This window comes from Aulonocara stuartgranti (genome assembly GCF_965226115.1).
Source record: "Aulonocara stuartgranti genome assembly, chromosome: 4".
Classification (NCBI taxonomy): domain Eukaryota; kingdom Metazoa; phylum Chordata; class Actinopteri; order Cichliformes; family Cichlidae; genus Aulonocara; species Aulonocara stuartgranti.
The window spans coordinates 23,928,859-23,947,085 of record NC_138942.1 but is presented as its reverse complement, the minus strand read 5'-3'; the positions used below and the strand labels follow the sequence as shown (position 1 = coordinate 23,947,085).

The following is an 18,227-nucleotide window of genomic DNA, read 5'->3' as shown; positions in this document are numbered from 1 at the left end:
GTGTGGGGCGTGTCTCATGGGTGTGGTAGATGATAAATGTGGTTGCACTCACCTGTTCACAGCACCTGATGTTGATGAGCAGAAAGGTAGGGTGAGCATGAGGCAAAACTTTCTGTTCACCGCAGCTTGAATTGTTTTGATGTATTTTAACTGTAACTTGATGGTTTTTGTATATTTGTGCACTAATTGATGCCATAGACCAAGTTGTAATTTGGCATAGTAGTTAGTGCAGTTATTGGTGAGTTGCAGTTATTTGTTTGTGCAGTCTGTGCATTTGTTTAATAGTTAATCCCAGGCAATGATTTGTATATTGGACAGTTGCATGTGGAATAAAAGGAGCAAATGGTACAGAAGTGTATTTTATGTGTTTATTGTTGCGCGTCATCTGTGTCCTCATGTTTAGCCTGCCGCGTCCATAGGTTGGAGGAGCCGCAACAAATTGTCAACAGAAAAGTTTGTAGGTTTTATTGGATTATTTATATATAGATGAGTTTTATTGATGAGAGTTTTATAATTTGCTGTTGCCTTTGTCCACGCAGCTTTTAGAATAAGCCTTTGGCTACACAAAACAGATTTCTTTCAGGAGTCTTATTCCCCTGTTAGGTTTCAGCAGTACAGCTGCACAAGGCGTTGTACTGATTTACTTTCTAGTTATTGTGCATCAGGCGGCTGAAGCCATTGGCTTGGGAGTACCGCCGCAGTTTGTGTTTAAGACAGTTTGTCTTCCTCACAGCTGACGGTATGGAGGTACATAAATACCCACCGCTAGTATGTACGGAAGACTAGGTTGAGTTAGTTAGGTTTAATAGGCAGATAGTGGGGGATATTGCTCCTGTTAATTGTGTGTCCAAGGTTTATTGAAGGGAATGTCATCAAGTTGATGTGTTGGAATGAAGCTGTGTGGCATAGGTGCAGTTCAGCATTTGGATTTTGTATTGTTTTGAAAAAAAATGGAGACACACCAATTAATACAATGTGGTGATGTGGATGGAAAGAAAAGACAGCCGAAACCGACTACTAAGGCTTTGGAGAATCAGATTGAAAGGCTTCAAACAGAACGTCACACTAAGATTAATAAAATTAAAAAGGTCATAAAGATTATTAAAGAATTAAAGCAATCTGAGGATAACGTTTCCACTGTTCAGGCTCAGTTAGAGAATTTGTCTGTGTTGCTTAATGAGGCAACTCGTCTGCATGAAACCTTGCTTCCTTTGCTTCCTCAAGAAAACCAAACTGCTTGGTTTATAAGTGTGCGAGCACATAATACTGAGTTTATGGGAGAGATAAAGAAATGGCTTCATGATGCAAAGGGAAACCCTCAGAGTAAAAATCAGGTGTCTGAGCTTGATTTGCCACATATAAATCCACCTGGTGTTGAGTCTTCTGATGTATTACCTGCTGGAAATGGTTCTGGTGCTTCTAGGCACGCCGGGAATGTTGGTAAAGGTGCTGTGATAGATGATGTTAATCCAAGTGAAAGCATCTCTAATGTTGGAACCAGAAGTTGTAGGAAAAGTAAATCATCACTCAGTGGCTCAATGGTTTCATCTGCCTTGTCAGCACGCATAATGGCAGAAGCTGACATGGCTGCCCTTCTTGTTCGACAGAGGTTGTTGAAAGAAAAGCATGCTTTGGAAGAACAAGAAATGCAGCTTAAGAAAAGAAAGGAGCTTCTTGACTTAGAAACTGAAATAGCAGCCTCAGCAGCAAAGGTGAATGTTTTAAAAGCTTCTGAAATGTCCCGAGTCTCAAGTGCTGTTAATGGTAAATCTGATGGAATGAATTCGTATTTAGAACGAGAACAGGAGTTTAGGCATTTTAAATCCTAATGCTCCTACGTTCAAACCTGTGTTACCAGAGCAGCCATATCAGGGTGTTGATGCAAGTGATCATCAAGCGCATGTATTGGATGTAAGGCCCAAGGTTAAAAAATATTTCTCAGCCTAAGGTCGTTTTGTTGGAAAAGTCAGAGATGGAGTTACATCAAGTATTTCCAGGTGCAGTTTCAACTAATCGGATGATGTCGCAGTCTCACGCACAATCAAAACCTCTTACACATACAGTGCAAGGTGGTGAGGGTCATGATCATCTAGTCACAGTTTTGAAGAAACAAAATGAAATTACAACTTTATTGGCTGAGCAGCTGTCTGTTTTTGCTACCAAGGCGTGACATTCAATTCTTTGATGGTGATCCTTTGCAATATCAAACATTTATGAGAGCGTTTGAGCACATGGTGGAGAGTCAAGCTCACAGTGCTAAGGATTGTTTATATTTTCTCAAGCAATATACTAGAGGCCATCCAAGAGAAATGGTCAGAAGCTGTCAGTATATGCCTGTTGAGTATGGATATGCTAAAGCTAAATCTTTGCTCCAGGAAAACTTTGGCAATTCGCTGAAAATTGCTGCTGCCTACATTGAAAGGGTCAATAAATGGCCACCTATAAAATCTGATGATGTGAAGGCTTTGCAGGGATATGGGTTTTTATTAAGGCAATGTTGTAATGCAATGGGAGACGTTGAGTCCTTGCATGAGTTGGATGTCTCTGCTAATAGAATAGAATTCAACTTCAACTAATATGCAAGCAGTTATAAAAAGTTGCCTTATAAGCTCAGGGATAAGTGGAGGAATGTTGTGTGCAATCTGCAGGAGAGGATTCAACGTAAAGTGGTTTTTTGCGATGTTGTTGAGTTTGTCGAAAGGCAAGTTAAGATCGCAAGTGACCCATTGTTTAGAGATATACAGGATCCTCCAGCCATCAGAAAAGAGGCGAGGAATGTTAAGTCTCAGTTTTACCCTAAGGCTAAGCGGAGTAGTTTTGCTACTACAGTGGCCAAGGTGGAAGGGAAGATTGAGCCAGCATTGAGGCGAGAGAGTGGTTCAGTTGTGACCAAGGTTTGCTTGTTTTGTGGAGCAGGGCATATGTTGGATTTGTCCTTTGTTTGAAAGAAAGTTGCACTGTGAAAGATTATCTTTTTTGAAAGAGAATGGTGTGTGTTATGGTTGTCTGCGCATTGGGCACAGAAGCAAGGACTGTAGGAAACGTCTCTTGTGTAAAGTCTGTAAACAGAAACACCCCACACTCTTACATATCCACTCCAAGCAGAGGGAAAGTGTTTCAGTGCAAACTGTAGGAGGGGGAGAACCACCAGATGAAGGTCCTTCATGTGCTGCGCAAAGCAGTGGCGTTACTGGGGCTGGTGAGCAAAATGGTGCTCTGTCCATAATACCAGTTAGTGAAGGCCAAGAAAGGTAATCAGTCACTGATAACCTATGCTTTTCTAGATCCTGGGAGTTCAGCTTCATTTTGTACTGAAGGGCTCATGAATAGGCTGAATCTTTCAGGAAGGAAAACTGGCGTTCTTTTGCGGACAATGGGTCAGGAGAAAATGGTCAGTAGTTATGTTGTTTCAGATTTGGAAGTGGTTTGGATTTAGATCACTACTGTGACTTGCCTGACTTATTTACTCAGAAAAGCATGCCTGTTCATCAATGTAATATTCCCCGACAGGAAGATCTCGATAGATGGCCACATTTGCACTATATTAAGATACTGGAGATAAATTCTGGGGTAGACCTGTTGATCAGGACCAATGTGCCCAAGGCTTTAGAGCCATGGGATGTTGTTAGAAGTCAGGATGGAGGTCCCTATGCAGTAAAAACTATGCTGGTCCTCTCAGAGAGGATCGTAAGACTGACATTTTTGATGTGAGTGTCAATAGGATTTCCGTGGCAAGATTGGATGAGCTGTGGGAACGTCAAATAAAGGCTGATTTTCCAGAATGTATTCAGGATGAGCAGTTTGCTTTGTCTAGAGAAGATCAGCAGTTTATGAAGTCAGTGATGGACTCTGTTAAGTTGGTTGATGGTCATTACAACATTGGTTTACCTTTTAGGTGCAATCAGGTAAAAATGCCAAATAATAGGAAGGCTGTAGAACAGCAAGCATTCATATGCACTGTCATTATTTCATCAGTACTTCATTAGTCTGCATCACTTATCATCAGTTTATTATCAATATTATCATGTATCATTTATCATTTAGTAAATCTGCCAGAGCACGCAGAATAAAACACCTTTTAGATATAATACTCTATCATGCAAATAGCACCAGCGGACCTGCAGGTCCAGGCAGGCCGAAGTCAGTTGAGGACAGTCAACTTTCGTTGGCTTGGACCTACAATCTCACAAAACTGCACATTCGTCTACACAATTGGTTATGTTCCCAGATACCGATGATGGGAAACATTTGGTTTCAAGCCTGGGAGAGTGTTGTTGTGCTGAGAAGAGGAGGTCCAGGAATTCTCCTGACGTCATAATGGCTATAAAGCTTTCTGTAACGGGGCAGAGAGGAGAGGACCGGCTCCCCACACTGTATAATAAGTGTGTGTTTAATAAATCACTTTTTGGACACCTCTCCGGACTCTGTCTGCGCTTATCTTTCCTTCCAAATGAAAAGAACCTCACAGCCTTAAACGGAAGTTTGTCAAGGATGATTCCTGGTTGTCAGGGCCAAAGTTTCTTGCTGAACCAGAAATTAATTGGCCAGTGAACCTTGATTTTGGAAAGATCTCTTTAAATGATCCAGAGATTAAAATGGCCGTTTTAGTTAATGCTGTTGATGCAAATGAATACAAGAGTGCATTAATCAGGGACATCAAGAAGGCCTACAGAAAGCTGGCTTTGCAGTTACACCCCGACAGAAACCAAGACGACCCGCAAGCCCTGGACAAGTTTGCAGATTTGGGGGCAGCCTATGAGGTCCTCTCAGATAAGGAGAAAAGGGAAACTGTATGACATGTATGGAGAGTACAGGCTCAAAGAGGGTCACCACAGCTCTCACAGCGATATCTTCTCCAGCTTCTTTGGTGATTTTTGGAGTGTCAGAAGTGGCAGAGAATCGGACGGAACTTCATTCCTGGGGATGTGGTTATCATTGTCGATGATTCTGCGCCTCGTAACTCTTGGGTGACTGGAAAACTCCCCAAAAAGTTTAAAAAGACGAAGTTTAAAATATAATTAGCAGGGGTGCGTTCTTCGTACCTCGCTAAGTAAGTTAGCTGGATCTGATTGTTGACGATTTCGCGTGATCTTGGATCGTTCGGTTCCCCGAAGCGATCCAAGACTTGCTGCCATAGCAACAAAGCCGTAAGCGTAAACTTGCTCGGGAGCAGGTTTACTTTATGTAAACGGGATTAGATCGCGGCCACTCGGGTATGTCCGCTTCATTTATACGAAAGCAACAGCGATATTTTTCCACTGTTTTTCCATAAATAAATATTATCAATGTAACTAAAGATAATGCAGTATTTGATTCTTTTATTGATTTCATACAGATACATACAGGTCATTTCCTAAAAAAAGGGAAATGTAATAGAATGATTAATAGTACATGTATTTGATTATTTCAGATGTAATTCATATTTCAGAGTAGTAATTGTAAATTACTTCGTGTAATCAAGATGAGAGACCATGGCTATAAAAGCGAAGGTGGATTTGGGAAGTCTGTCGCAGCCATGTCCTGTCCGTATACGCGAGCCACCCATTGCGGAAGGTGCAAGATTGATAAGGAGAGTTTTCAGAATTCAGCGTATATTGCGGGATAGACAGGATCCTTTAGCTCAGCGCGACAGTGTGCTCATAGAGAGATATCGATATTCCCGTGAGGGTATTATTTACTTAACCAACTTGTTGACGAGGGGGTGCAGGACCACCACCTGTCTTTTTTTGCTCTGCCCTTTTCTTGGTTGCTGTTATAAACAAACAAACAGATTATTCCAGGGACTCTTTTCAAGAGACTAAAAGCAATATAAGTGATAAATATTACCATTCTGTAGAATATTCTTATATTTCACTTTTACTTGTTCCCATGTTCTAGTGGGTCCTGTTGTGGCTCTAATGTGAAAGTGGATATAATGTAATATAATATGACATAATGTAATATAATAAATTACTTAAGAGTTTAATTTGTCAGCAACTTTCTGCCAGCCCTCTCTCCTTGCTTTTGCAGCCTTTGCAGTGTTCCCTTGCGTTTTAATTGAACTCTGAAACTCCTGAAATCCCTCAATCAAGAGTTCTTGCTCTGCTGCCGAAAAATACTGAGCGCGCTCCTTCGACATTTTTGCCGACCAATCAAAGGGTTGCCGATCAATGTTTCTACTATCGATGCGTAGCCACTTTTAAGCCACCCAGTGATCTCACATTACTTCATCCAGCTATACTAATCGTCAACAACAGGTGTGTTCGGAGAACCGGAATAGCGAGCTCAAAGTTGGCGCGATGTTTTGATCTTGGATGTAGTAAGCGAGGTATGAAGAACAGACCCCTGGCCCATAAAAGAGGTTAACTAAATGTAACTCTACAAAAAGTAATTTACAGAAACGTAATCACACAACTTCAGTCACAAACGGACCTAAACACAAAGACGCAGGAGGGTAGCTTTTATAGTGGTTTGGCCAAACCATTTACACACAATAGGGAGAAACATAAACAAACACCAATACTAACTAAGCACAGAATAACGTAAGTAAACACAAAACACCCCCGTTTCTCACAAGCACTTGGTTGGTCCTGCTGAACAGGTGTTTACAAAGTCCTCAGCCCTTGGCAACACCTTTTGCCCAGACAGAAAACAGCCACCTCCCCAAACCAGGTAACTCAAAGTAAGAGAAACATAATTAATATTAAAGAAACAATTTTTGAAAAACCACACAATGCTGTTATGTGCACGCTTCATAACATCAGTGTTAGGTTTAAGTGAAGACATTCATGAATTATATTACTAAGATAATTGCAAACCAATATAATGATGTGAATGAAGGGACTGACTTTACAATAGACATAGCATAATTTATTTTTTTTTTTTTTCACCCAGCCAAAAGCATATATATGTTCAAAGCACCATATCAGCCTCATGTTACACAGAGGCTGTCAATTCAGCGCTGTAATGGCTCCAGTAGGGGGCGTACTTCTTCAGCCAGGAATTTTGACACCTGGAGGAGAGGAGCAGGAAGAAGAAAATACATTTTACACCATTAGTTTCTTAACAGTCGTCACCGTCGCCAACCGGGGCAGCAGGCACAGCTGCAGTAATAGGGGAGCTGTGGCTTAGATGAAAACATTCATCTGTGGTCAGACTGAACAAAAATAAGGCTGTTCATGCTGTACCTGTTGTGGAGCACGCCCAATAAAGGTCTTGGGGTCCAGCAAAGCATCCAGCTGCCCTAGAATGGGTGCAAAGTAGGGGTCTCGCTGGATTCTGGCCAGCAGGTCATTGTCTCCACCTTCCTGTTTAACCACAGCTGCTGACTCTTGGGAGAGAACACAGATTTTCTCATGGCACTCCTGAAGGAGACTGATAGGCAGGCCCGGCCCTAACCAATCTGGTGCCCTAGGCAAGATTTTAGGTGGCGCCCCCCTACATCGGCAGTGTAGTGTATGTACTCACAAGAAACCGAATAGCTTTGTCTTTGACCTTTTTTTTTTTTTTTTTTTTTTACTTAAAGAAAGCAAATTCACAATCAGAATAATTAACAAGATAAAAAAATATATGAATAAATAAATGAATACAAAAAATTAAAAAATGAATATATGAAATACAATAACACCGCTTGATGCTGCTGCTGCTGCAAAACTGGTGGGTTGTGCTGCTGAGGTGGAGGCAACAGGAAGACCGCTTGATGCTGCTGCATCATGGCTGGGTTGTGCTGCTAAAGCTGCATCACTGGTGGGTTGTGCTGCTGAAGTGGAGGCAGCAGCGGTAGATGTGGTAGATGGCCCAGGGGTGGGATTTAGAAACTTCAACAGTGCATCTGAAGAGAGGAGTATGTGACACCACTGAGTATTAAAGTCTAATAATAAAAACATATGATTCCAGGAATAAAATGAAATTATATAATATAAATGAAAAACCAAAGAGATATATGTATGATGTTAACTGATATGCAAATTAGATTAGATTCAATTTATTGTCATCATTACAGTGAAATGCTGAATAGCAGAATGCAAAGTAACAGTATAATATCATATGAGAATGTTATGTTATGATTATCTTTGACCGAATCACAGCAGTGCTCATATTAAAAAAACAGCATTCCCTCTCATGTGATATTGCTTAATTAACATTAATGATGTGCACTTTAACAACTAGGCTTACAACTATAATATATACAGGGGTGGAAAAGTGACTATTACCTGCAGGGTAAACGTTAGCTAACCAGAAGGCAATAACAATGTAAACAAAATAATGTTGTAACAAATAATATTTCTATTAAATAAGCTTTACTTTGCATTTTAATTAACGTGGGATTATTTTTTGTATTTAGAAATAATAGTACCAACTTTTTTTTTTTTTTTCAACATTTGTGGCACTGGCGTGGCGCCCCCTGATGGACGGCGCCCTTAGCATTTGCCTATACGGCCTATGCCACGGGCCGGCCCTGCTGATAGGTTTGTAGCTTGAACCTATCCGCTGGAACGTTGAAGACAATATAATTACACAGCAAAGCAAGACACGGGTAGGCAAAGTTCTTCATGTTTCTCGTGCACGGGAGAGACCGGACAGGCGCCGTTCCTTCGCTTGACCCCAGTTGCTCTCGTCCGTTCTCCCGTAACACTACCCTTTTATTGAGGTTACATGAATATGCATAGGTTCATTAACACAGGCAAAGAGTACTTTGCCTGTGTGTGTGATTTGTGTGAGGTCAAGATGTGACCCTGTGAAGACTCCCCAAAGCTGGTGCCAGGCGTCTAGCAGATCTATCTAAACAAAAGGCTCTTATACTTAAAGAGATATACGTGTGTTTGCTATACCATATATCAACAAAGAAGATAGGACCTCTCTGATGTTCCTAGACTGTGGGTGTGCATTCTAGTGTGGAATACACACCAAGCCTTTACAGCCTGCTAAAGATCAGTCCTATCACTACACAATTGATTATATACCTTTAAGCATATATGGTTAAATATTTCTAAGCATAAATGACAATGAACAATACAAAACCTAACAGAGACACAGGAAAAAACAGAAACATTAAGGTGGAGCTGACTTTAACAGCCATGTTGTTGGGTCTCCATGTCAGGTCTGGTTATTGGTAATCAGCTTCTTCATTTAAATGGTCAAAACACTGGTTACTAGTCAGTAAGATGATCTCATTTCAGTCATCTGAATTTCTGGTTACCACTGGCATCTTCTGCCCAGTAAACCATCTCTCCTGATTAAGCAAAAATGCATTCATCCAGTTATGTTCAAATTATTGTGTCCATTCTGACTCACAGGGTATTCTCTCCTACCTGTCTGTTGCCTCCTGCCTTCACTATCGCCATAATAATGTTCTCTGTGGCCATGAAGGGCAGCTCATTGCGGATGTGTCTCTCAATGACTTTGGGGTAGACCACAAGACCCTCTGTGATGTTCTGCAGCGTGCTGAGGACGATGTCTGCTGTCAGGAAGGACTCGGGCAGGGAGATCCTCCTTCACAGGAGCAAGGCAGAGAAGAGAGGAAAGAAACCATCAGTAATCACAAGTAACAGCTTTTTACTCAACCACTGAATCCTGGGTAACAATGTGCAATGCATTGTAGGATGTGTAGTTCTTTAACCATTAACGCAATTATGTACATGGGCTGTATCCCAATTCAGGGTCTGCAGCCTTAAAGTACGCAGCCTCAACCATCCTCAAGGGCCGCGTACTCAAAGACCGCTAAGGCCGGAAGTGCGAGGCTTGTGTAATGGGACGGTCTAGCCTCCTTTGCGCTGATACTGTTGTTTGTCAATAAAGTAAAAAAAAAAAAAAAAAAAAAAGAGCCTCTGTTGCGCTGCTCAGGTTGCCTAGCAACCATGATACGAACCACTGGAAACGTGTCATAGCTTTGTTTGACAGAAATGAAGGAGAATCTTTTGTTCATTTGTTTATTTGTTTCTACATGAGCTTTGATCATTCTCTGTAAGATTAAGCTCAGCTATTGAACGGCGTATATTTTAAAGGCTTTAAAACCAAGTTAGTACAAACGTCACTAATGTCACATAACTTTGCTGACATGTGGCCAACAGTAATGTTTAATGTTCTTCGTTATTAAACATTTGCACATAAGGTATATAATATTCAGTACTTAAAGTGTACTCTTTGGCCGCCCCTCATCCGCAGTTTGTTTTTTTTTTTTTTTTTTTTTTTTCTGCAAATTTATCCACACCCATCGCCGTGCTATGCATTCTGGGATATGTTGGGCCACGAAGTCTACACTGCCACAGCCTTAAAATTCAGGGAAATGAAGGACTCATTTCAGGGCCGCATTTCGAGCAGCCTTTTAATTGGGACAGCCTTCGGCGCGCCGCTGTGACGTAATCGGCCTTGAAATACGTACTTTAAGGCTGCAGACCCTGAATTGGGATACAGCCATAGTCTTTTACTGTTGATTTATTTTCTTTTTTCCCTTTAGGTTTTCTCTTTTGTTGCTTTATGGCCATGATTTATGTCTTAGCTATTTGGCTTGGTTCAAAGCCTAAAACTCTGGAAGATTTCCTGAAGTGTCAGTGGAAAATATGAAGGAGAAATCCACTTTTTTTTTTTTTTTGTTTCACACATGGTACAGCAGTAATGCATTCCCATACACAACCTTCCTTTCAATTAAAGTAACACTGTTTCCATGCATGAAAAGGAGCAGGAAGAAGAATAAATTCTTATTGATACCTGCCCCCTATCTGTGATAATACAAGTAGGCAACCAAAATTACACTATGACAATTTTCTGCACATAACAAAACAAAGCAAACAGAACAATATACTCAACAATGAGCAATACCACTAAATATCAAACTAAAAGGATCATTTTTCTACAATTAAATTCTATTCTCAACTTCTTCATATTGGTTTATCATTTTATTCTTATAGCAGATTTTAAATTGAGAAACATTTATACAACACTTAAGATGATCACTGAGAGAATTCCTATGACTGTTGGACACATTTGCCTTTGTGTGGTTCAAGCAAACCGGTGCTTAAAATAAAACTTCCTTCTGCCGTCCCCATTTTCTGAACACAATACAAATAAACTTTAACTTAAGAGGTAGTGTTTATTTTTTGCCCTAAACATAATAGTTAAAGTCTGTAATTTCACTATGTCTTCTAGTTTTAACAATTTCGATTTTATAAACAAATTATTAGTGTTCTCTATATTTAACATTATGCATAATTCGAAGTGCTCTCTTCTGTAATAAGTATAATGCTTTCATATTAGTCATGTATGTATTCCCCCATACTTCAACACAATAGCTCAGATAGGGTAGAAACAATGAAAAATATAATATTCTCATTGTCTTGTAATCTAATATATATCTAACATTACCCAGGATATAAATACTTTTAGCCAACTTTTTTTTTTTTTAACATGTTCAATATGTGATTTCCATGTTAACTTTTAAAACCAGAGTCTCTATAAAAGTGGGCAGTCACGGTGGCACTCCATAAAAGCTACTGTGGGCAAAAACCATAGGCCTGTTAAATTAAGCTACTTCTTCTTCTAACAGGAAAATCATCCATCAATCTTCTTCCACTTATCCGGGGCCGGGTCATGGGGGTAGAAGCCTAAGCAGAGAAACACAGACCTCCCTCTCCACAGCTACCTCCTCCAGCTTATTCTTAGGCAGCTCAGAGATATAATTTCTCCAGTGTGTCCTGGGTCTGCCCCAGGGCGTCCTCATGGTGGGAGATGCCCAGAACACCTCGCCCAGGAGGCATCCTAGTCAGATGCCCGAACCACCTCAACTGGCTCCTTTCAATGTGGAGGAGCAGCGGCTCTTCTCTGAGCCCCTCCTGGATGGCTGCACTACTCACCCTATCTCTGAGGGAGAGACCAACCACCCTTAGAAATGGTAGCTGGTAATGTGACCGCTACAGCTCCCACATCACTGCAGCACCAATCCGTTTGTCAATCTCCTGCTCCCCTCTCCCGTCACTAGTGAACAAGACCCCAAGATACTTAAACTCCTCCACTTTGGGCAGTAACTCATCCCTGACCCTGGCACTCCACCCTTGTCCGGCTGACGGCAATGAGTGGAAAAATATAGGGAAGAGTTCACCCTGCCCAGGGTAGGGTTACCGGAGCCCCAACCTGGGAGTCAGTCCTGGGGAGGGTGCCAGAGGGCAAGTGTCTCATGACCGGGCTTTGGCCCATGGGGCCCGGCTGGGCACACCCCGAAGAGGAAAAATGGACCCACTCTTCTGTAGGTCCACCACCTGCAGGAGGCACCTTAGGACTCAGGTGCAGTGTTTTCCGGGCAGTGGCCAAGGGCGGAAACCCCGGCGGACCGATTCACGGTTACTGAGACTAGCGAGCAAGGAAATCATATTAGCACTAATTTAGCAGTGAACACACAACTGTTTCACCTTGGTTTCTTTTTTTTTTTTTTTTTTTTTAACTATTGAACTATTCAACTTTTTTTAATATTTCAGCTATTTTTACGTTATGTTTAACTAACAAATTGACTACTTCCATACTACCATACAATTGGAAAATGTTAAGCTTTTGTTCTCTCAGTTATAGGATTCTTTGTTCCTCTCAAGTCTTCAATTTTTTTAACAAGAAGACCTTGATGATGCAGAAGCAACACTCGTAACTGAGAATCATTGTTCACTACTATTTATTGTACGCTTCCACACTGATGTGATATCTACTTCACAGAGGAGAACTGCATCATACCAAATTCACAGCAGTGTAAGTGTGTCTGTGTTGGCTGACCTGTTGGCACTGTCATCCAGTGTCCTCTCCAGCCACTGCACTGAGGCAGTCTGCAGGGGGTCGGCCATCAACGCAATCAGATGTCGGGCCAAGCTACAGCAGCGTTCTGCACGCATGGGGTTCCTCTTGTAGGGCATAGCACTGGAACCTGGAAGAGGAGCGGGCAAAGCTTTAGGCTGAGGCACAGTTTAACAGGTGAAAAAGTGCTTTTGAATGAGCGAACGTACCAATCTGCTCCTTAAAAGGTTCCTCGATCTCTTTTAGGTTGGCCAGCAGACGGATGTCTGTGCAGATCTACAGCAGACGACAGTATAAAGTTTAGACTCAGTTACATCAGCTTTTTGAAAATCCTGAGCTCAAGACCCAAGTTTCTTTAACCACCACTAAATGTAGACATTTCCTCACCTTGTGCACCTTTGACATCAAAGTTAGACAGCTCCATCAGTCTGATGAAGGCCTATGAAAACACTGCAGCTGCAGTCGGACTCACTGGAAGTGTGTAAAGCCGAGCGTGGGGAGGTCGGCGTATTCCTCTGCAAAGTTTGCCAGCCGGTCGATGACTCTGGCCAGCTGCAGGAAAAACAAGCCTTTAATGATCAAATCAGGGTGTCAAACTTATTTTACATCGTGGGCTACAAACAGCCAGCTTTGATCTTTAGCTCCCAGAAGCAGTGAAGATGCATAATAAATGTAACCAATATGTTGCAATGCATGTCCTGTAATTTTTAAATATAATTTTTCATGAATTCATTGAAAATGTCCTGTTAGGGTTTTTTTTTTTTAATATTAATGGACTCACTGTAAAAACAAAAAACTAGCCGACAAGCTTGTTTGATATTAATATATTCATTTGCACTGTTTTCATAGAATTTCTGGACAAACAGGTGAGTCTCACCTTAGGCAAGAGGATGTTGAAGCCATCACGCAATGCAATGAGATCCTGAAGAACAGAAATGACAAACATGAGAAGCTTTAAAGAGTCAAAACTCATCACTGCTGGGTTTATTTATGCAATAGTCATACTTACAGTATTGTCTCCCACATAGCATGACGTAGCTCCGAGGTGGATGATGGGAGCAGCTGTGGGGCAGCAGTGTGCAAAGGTGTGGACGTGCGCCATGACATCGTGCCTCAGCTTTCGCTCTTCTTCAGCCGCCACGGTAAAGTCAATGTCCTCTGCATGGCTCTCCATCTCTGCAATCTGAGCATCAGTGATGGGCAGACCCAGAGCCTGAGGAGGAGAACATTGAACACAGAGACATGATGACAAACAGGAAGAGTTCCTACAAGCAACTCGTAAAGTTTAGAGCTGGCAAAACAAAAGTGCTTGTAGTTACAGAATGAATTCTGAACCATTTCCTGCAGGGTTTCATTCATTTTCAGAGTTTACTTATAAGCTTTTTATGTGGAGCTTTTTGACTCTTGATAATACAGTTCTTTACTTTTAAGATATTTATCAACAGTTACAAATGCAAATACGTTTTATATAAATACATGTTTTATTATAAATACACATATTTGCAGTATTGGCTCTTCTGTTAATGAAAAGGATGTTTGGGTAAAAGTCACACAGTGACTTGCATTGCTAAGCTGATAGCAAACAGCCTCAGTTGTATTACCGGCCCCTACTAGACTGCGAAAATAACACCTCAGTGTTATTTTATGTCACTTAAATCCAGTTTTTTGCCAACAAGTCAGCCTTTGATCTCGTAGACTTCTCTATGTGAAACGGCTCTGCTTCTTCTTTGTGGCCTCAGCACCAAGCTGACAAGCTCTCACAGCTGTTTATGGCGAGTCCATGAAATGATGCCGAGTGATGCCACAGCTCTGAGGTCGCTCCAAAAGATTCTGGCACGTTATGAGAGCTTGGTCCACATTGCCAGCAAAAAGTCAAATTCGTTGAATCACCTGGCAATTATATTCACGGTATTCATTCACTTTGTCCTTTTGAATTTGCTAGCTTGTTATGTTGTTGAGCCAGTGGCTTCTTCACTTGTTGCACCTGTATTTTCCTCAGTGATCAGTGTGTCAGATCTTTTGCTACTTCTCTGCCTTGTTAGGTAATAACACTTGTAAGGCATGTTGCATATTTGCAGCTCTGGAGGTCAGGCTCACTAAATTGGAGACCAAATTTTGTGTGTGTGTGTGTGTGTGTGTGTGTGTGGGGCAGACAATCGAGGACAGAGCTGGCCCAGACGCCTGTCTGCTTGCCTTTTCTCCAGTTTTGATCATTATGTGCTGTCTACGTGAGGTCCACAGTGTATGGGAGGAAGAGGAAAGGCAGCAAGTAGTTGCGCTGTCCCAAGCATATAAGACTCGTGAAAAATCTGTGATTATCAGCTGCATTTATCTAATATTAAATCACTCACAAAAAATGCAATTTCATATATTTTATTTTTTGATTTTTCATTATATTTTTGTTTGTTGTATAGGCTATATACAGGGTTCCTTTTTTTTTCTGTTATTATTTTAATAAAATGCAACTCTGGAACTGCCAAATGTTTTCTGACTTGTACACAATTTCTTTTTATTGTATACTAACAGTATGTTAAGACCAAGAGACTTGATAGGGCTCTATAAAGGTTGCAGACTTCAGAACTTTTCTTGTCCATCTTCCATTGGTTTTAATTTTGCACTCCAGTATGAACACCCATCCCCCAACCCGAGGATCACCACAACATAACCTAACAGACCTAGACCTTAGTTCACAGATTTGCTTTGTCTAGGGTTTATTTCTGGGATTTCGCACAACCCAGGGTTCAAATCACGAATCCATAATGGGCTTGGATTTACAACATTATGAATAAAATGTGCTCTATTTGGAAGAAGCAGGCCCCCCTCCCCTTTCGACGGGTTGTGTGTGAGACTTTAAATCGAGGGCGTAGATTTGGTTTTGGCATTGGTAGGGACGGATGATTCAACCACCAAACCCTGCCCTGCCCTGTTTTTTTTTTTTTTTTTTTTTTTTTTTTTGTTTTTGTTTTTTTCCTTTTTGTCTTTGCTTCTTGATTTTTAAAAAAAGGAGAAATATACTTGCCTACATATGCTAGTCTACATGCTTTTAAACCATTTAAAATTACAATTCATAGTTGTGTGAATTATATAATGTTAAATTACTATTAAACAAATGACTAAGAATTTTAGACTTTAGTTTACTTCAGCCATATTCCATATAAATCAGGTATCATATAAAAATAGCTTCAAATACAGTCATGACAATAAAAGAATATGACTTTAACAACATTACTTCAGTTATAGTACACAAACATCTCTGATACATTAGCACTAAGGGAACAGTGAATGACCTGGTGGTTTTTGTCTATAAAACTACTCTAAGATTACCACAAAGTAAAAGATCTCGCAGCAAAATTATGCAACATTTTAGGCACTATTGCCCCGATCAAATCAGTGAGCTGGGATTTTTCATTCTAAACATGAACTACTGTTACAGCAACAGCCATGGATTACTGGTGCCCCACACAACTCAATGTCCACTATGTGAAGGAGCCAAACACATGCCTTCTCCTCTCGTTAACTGAGAAACTGCTGGCATATTGGTTTTACATCTATACTGTCCAGTCTCTCGTGGTGGACATGGCATACAGCATTTTACCTTTAAGCATTTTACATTTTAACGTTAGGCATATAATTTTAACAGCCTCTGTAAACTAATATCCTGGCTTGCTCGAGGCTGCCGTTTTCTCTGACAGTTTCAATCAAAATTAGAAATGCTACTCTGGGAGACTGAGAGAACTTGGATTTATGAGCTTGGATTGGAAACTAACTGTTGTGCAGTTAGTTTCCAAAACACGTTATTCATTGTTACATACAATTTTAGACTGATGTGGGCCAAAGCCTAGCATAGCCTGTAACGTTATTATGACGGACACATTTTATGAGTGAACTTGACTTTAAGTGACTTACAGGTTTCTTTGAAAAATACTTTCTTATATCCAGGTTCTTCGTTTTTGCTGTCATCCTCCTCTCCTCCTTGCAGGTCCTCGCAGCGCAGGCTTGCAGCTGCTAAAACTAAACAGAGCTCCCTGAAAGGCACAGCCAATCACATTGGCCATATTTGTCACATGAGGTAGGACTCCAGTAGAGATCGTAATTTAAGTCTTTCTGCACCGCTGGGTGAATGAAACGTTGACAGATCGTTTTTTTTTTTCTTTCTTTTTATCCGGTTTGTTTTTCTTTACTCGAAGAGATCAAATTATTGGTGGGGACATGTCCCTTCCGTCCATGCCAAATCTACGCCCTTGCTTTAAATCATCAAACTGTAAATTATAAATTTTAAATTGTTATTGATCCCTTTACCCCTGGTCCTAAAGTGTATATTTATTTTCTTACTCTTCTCATATTTATTGTTTGTTTACTTGCACTGCTGTAACTGGAGCCACGTCGTCTCTCTCTCCATATACTGAACTGTATGTAGCAGTTGCAGAGCGAACGGGTTGAGCAGAGATAACAAAGTTTACTTTGACTTCAGCAGCGAGCAGGCGCACCGCGCTCACTTTTTGCGTATAGAATTTTGAAAAAAAACCCAAAAACATCGGTGCAAATTATAAGCCTGTATCATAATGTCTGGTGTTTTCATGTTTGTTGGTTTGTTTTCATTTTGTTTTATTTTGCGAGTTGGTTATTAGATGCTGCTCCAGCCAGCCAGAGAATCCCCCGCCGCCCCGCCTTCTCCTCCCTGTGCAGTAGTGATGGGTCGTTCGCGAACGAAATGGCTCTTAGAGCCGGTTCTTTGACGTGAACGACGCGAGCCGGCTCCTTATCGCGAGCCGTCACGTGGTTTTTTTTGTGGTTTTTTTTTTTCTTTCTCTCAGCCTCTCTCTCGCACTTTTTTTCCGCTGCACTCTGCAAGCGAGCCTTGTGCTTTACGCTGGGCAGAGGGGGGAGGGGCGGTAGTTACACTCAGTAGCACAGGAACAGAGCCAGAGAGAGAGAAAGAGAGGCAGGGACAACAACATTAGAAAGGTATAGTAATCATCCACAACTATTTTCGGTTGCAGATGATAAAGGATTCAGAAAGTTTATTCATGCAGGTCCATATGACAGAGAATATGCATGTTCTTTTAGTTTTCATATTATAATTTATATTTGATTGTGTTGTGGTTTGCAGTGTTTTGTGTTGTTTTCACTTTAAATTTGTAAAAGAAAAAAGCTGAAAATTTAAATAGTTAAAACTTGAAATGTGAATAGTTGATTTTTGTATTATGTGATTTATTTATTACATTTTATGTGGAGTGAATAAATAAAAGTATATTTACGGTGGCCCCTAGAGACAAAGCACATACAAACTTCAAATCACGTACGAACTCTGAAGCATGTACAAACTCCAAAACACGTAAAAACTCCAAAACACGTAAAAACACGTACAAACTCCGAAGCACATAAAAACTCAGAAGCATATAAAAACTCAGAAGCACATAAAAACTCAAAAGACAACAGAAGTGCTCCAGGATGCTGGGCTCAGTGTTGAGCCTTTG

General features: G+C 40.8%; 2 protein-coding genes across 2 annotated transcripts in view; one reads left to right on the top strand and one right to left on the bottom strand.

Annotated features, from left to right (window-relative positions):
• The window catches only part of LOC309704572 (GTPase IMAP family member 8), a 96,830-nt gene that overhangs the window by 69,542 nt on the left and 9,061 nt on the right, over nucleotides 1-18,227 (top strand). The window lies entirely within an intron of this gene.
• LOC309705668 (adenylosuccinate lyase-like) lies at nucleotides 5,466-17,402 on the bottom strand. Its single transcript, XM_082531589.1, has 10 exons — nucleotides 16,657-17,402; nucleotides 13,760-13,963; nucleotides 13,628-13,672; nucleotides 13,220-13,302; nucleotides 13,138-13,168; nucleotides 12,960-13,026; nucleotides 12,733-12,880; nucleotides 9,291-9,471; nucleotides 7,167-7,343; nucleotides 5,466-6,991 (listed from the first exon to the last, which is right to left on the bottom strand). Exons 1-10 carry the CDS (start codon nucleotides 16,708-16,710, stop codon nucleotides 6,935-6,937), a joined length of 1,047 nt encoding a protein of 348 aa, XP_082387715.1. The 5' UTR covers nucleotides 16,711-17,402; the 3' UTR covers nucleotides 5,466-6,934.

Bases quoted from the DNA above. Each gene is read 5' to 3' on its own strand.
- LOC309705668 (XM_082531589.1), bottom strand. From the start codon at position 16,710: ATGACAGCAAAAACGAAGAACCTGGATATAAGAAAGTATTTTTCAAAG. The intron at 13,303-13,627 runs GTGAGACTCACC...TTTTTCCTGCAG, and splicing joins TCAACATCCTCTTGCCTAAG to CTGGCCAGAGTCATCGACCG. The intron at 7,344-9,290 runs GTAGGAGAGAAT...AGTCTCCTTCAG, and splicing joins AGGCAGGAGGCAACAGACAG to GAGTGCCATGAGAAAATCTG.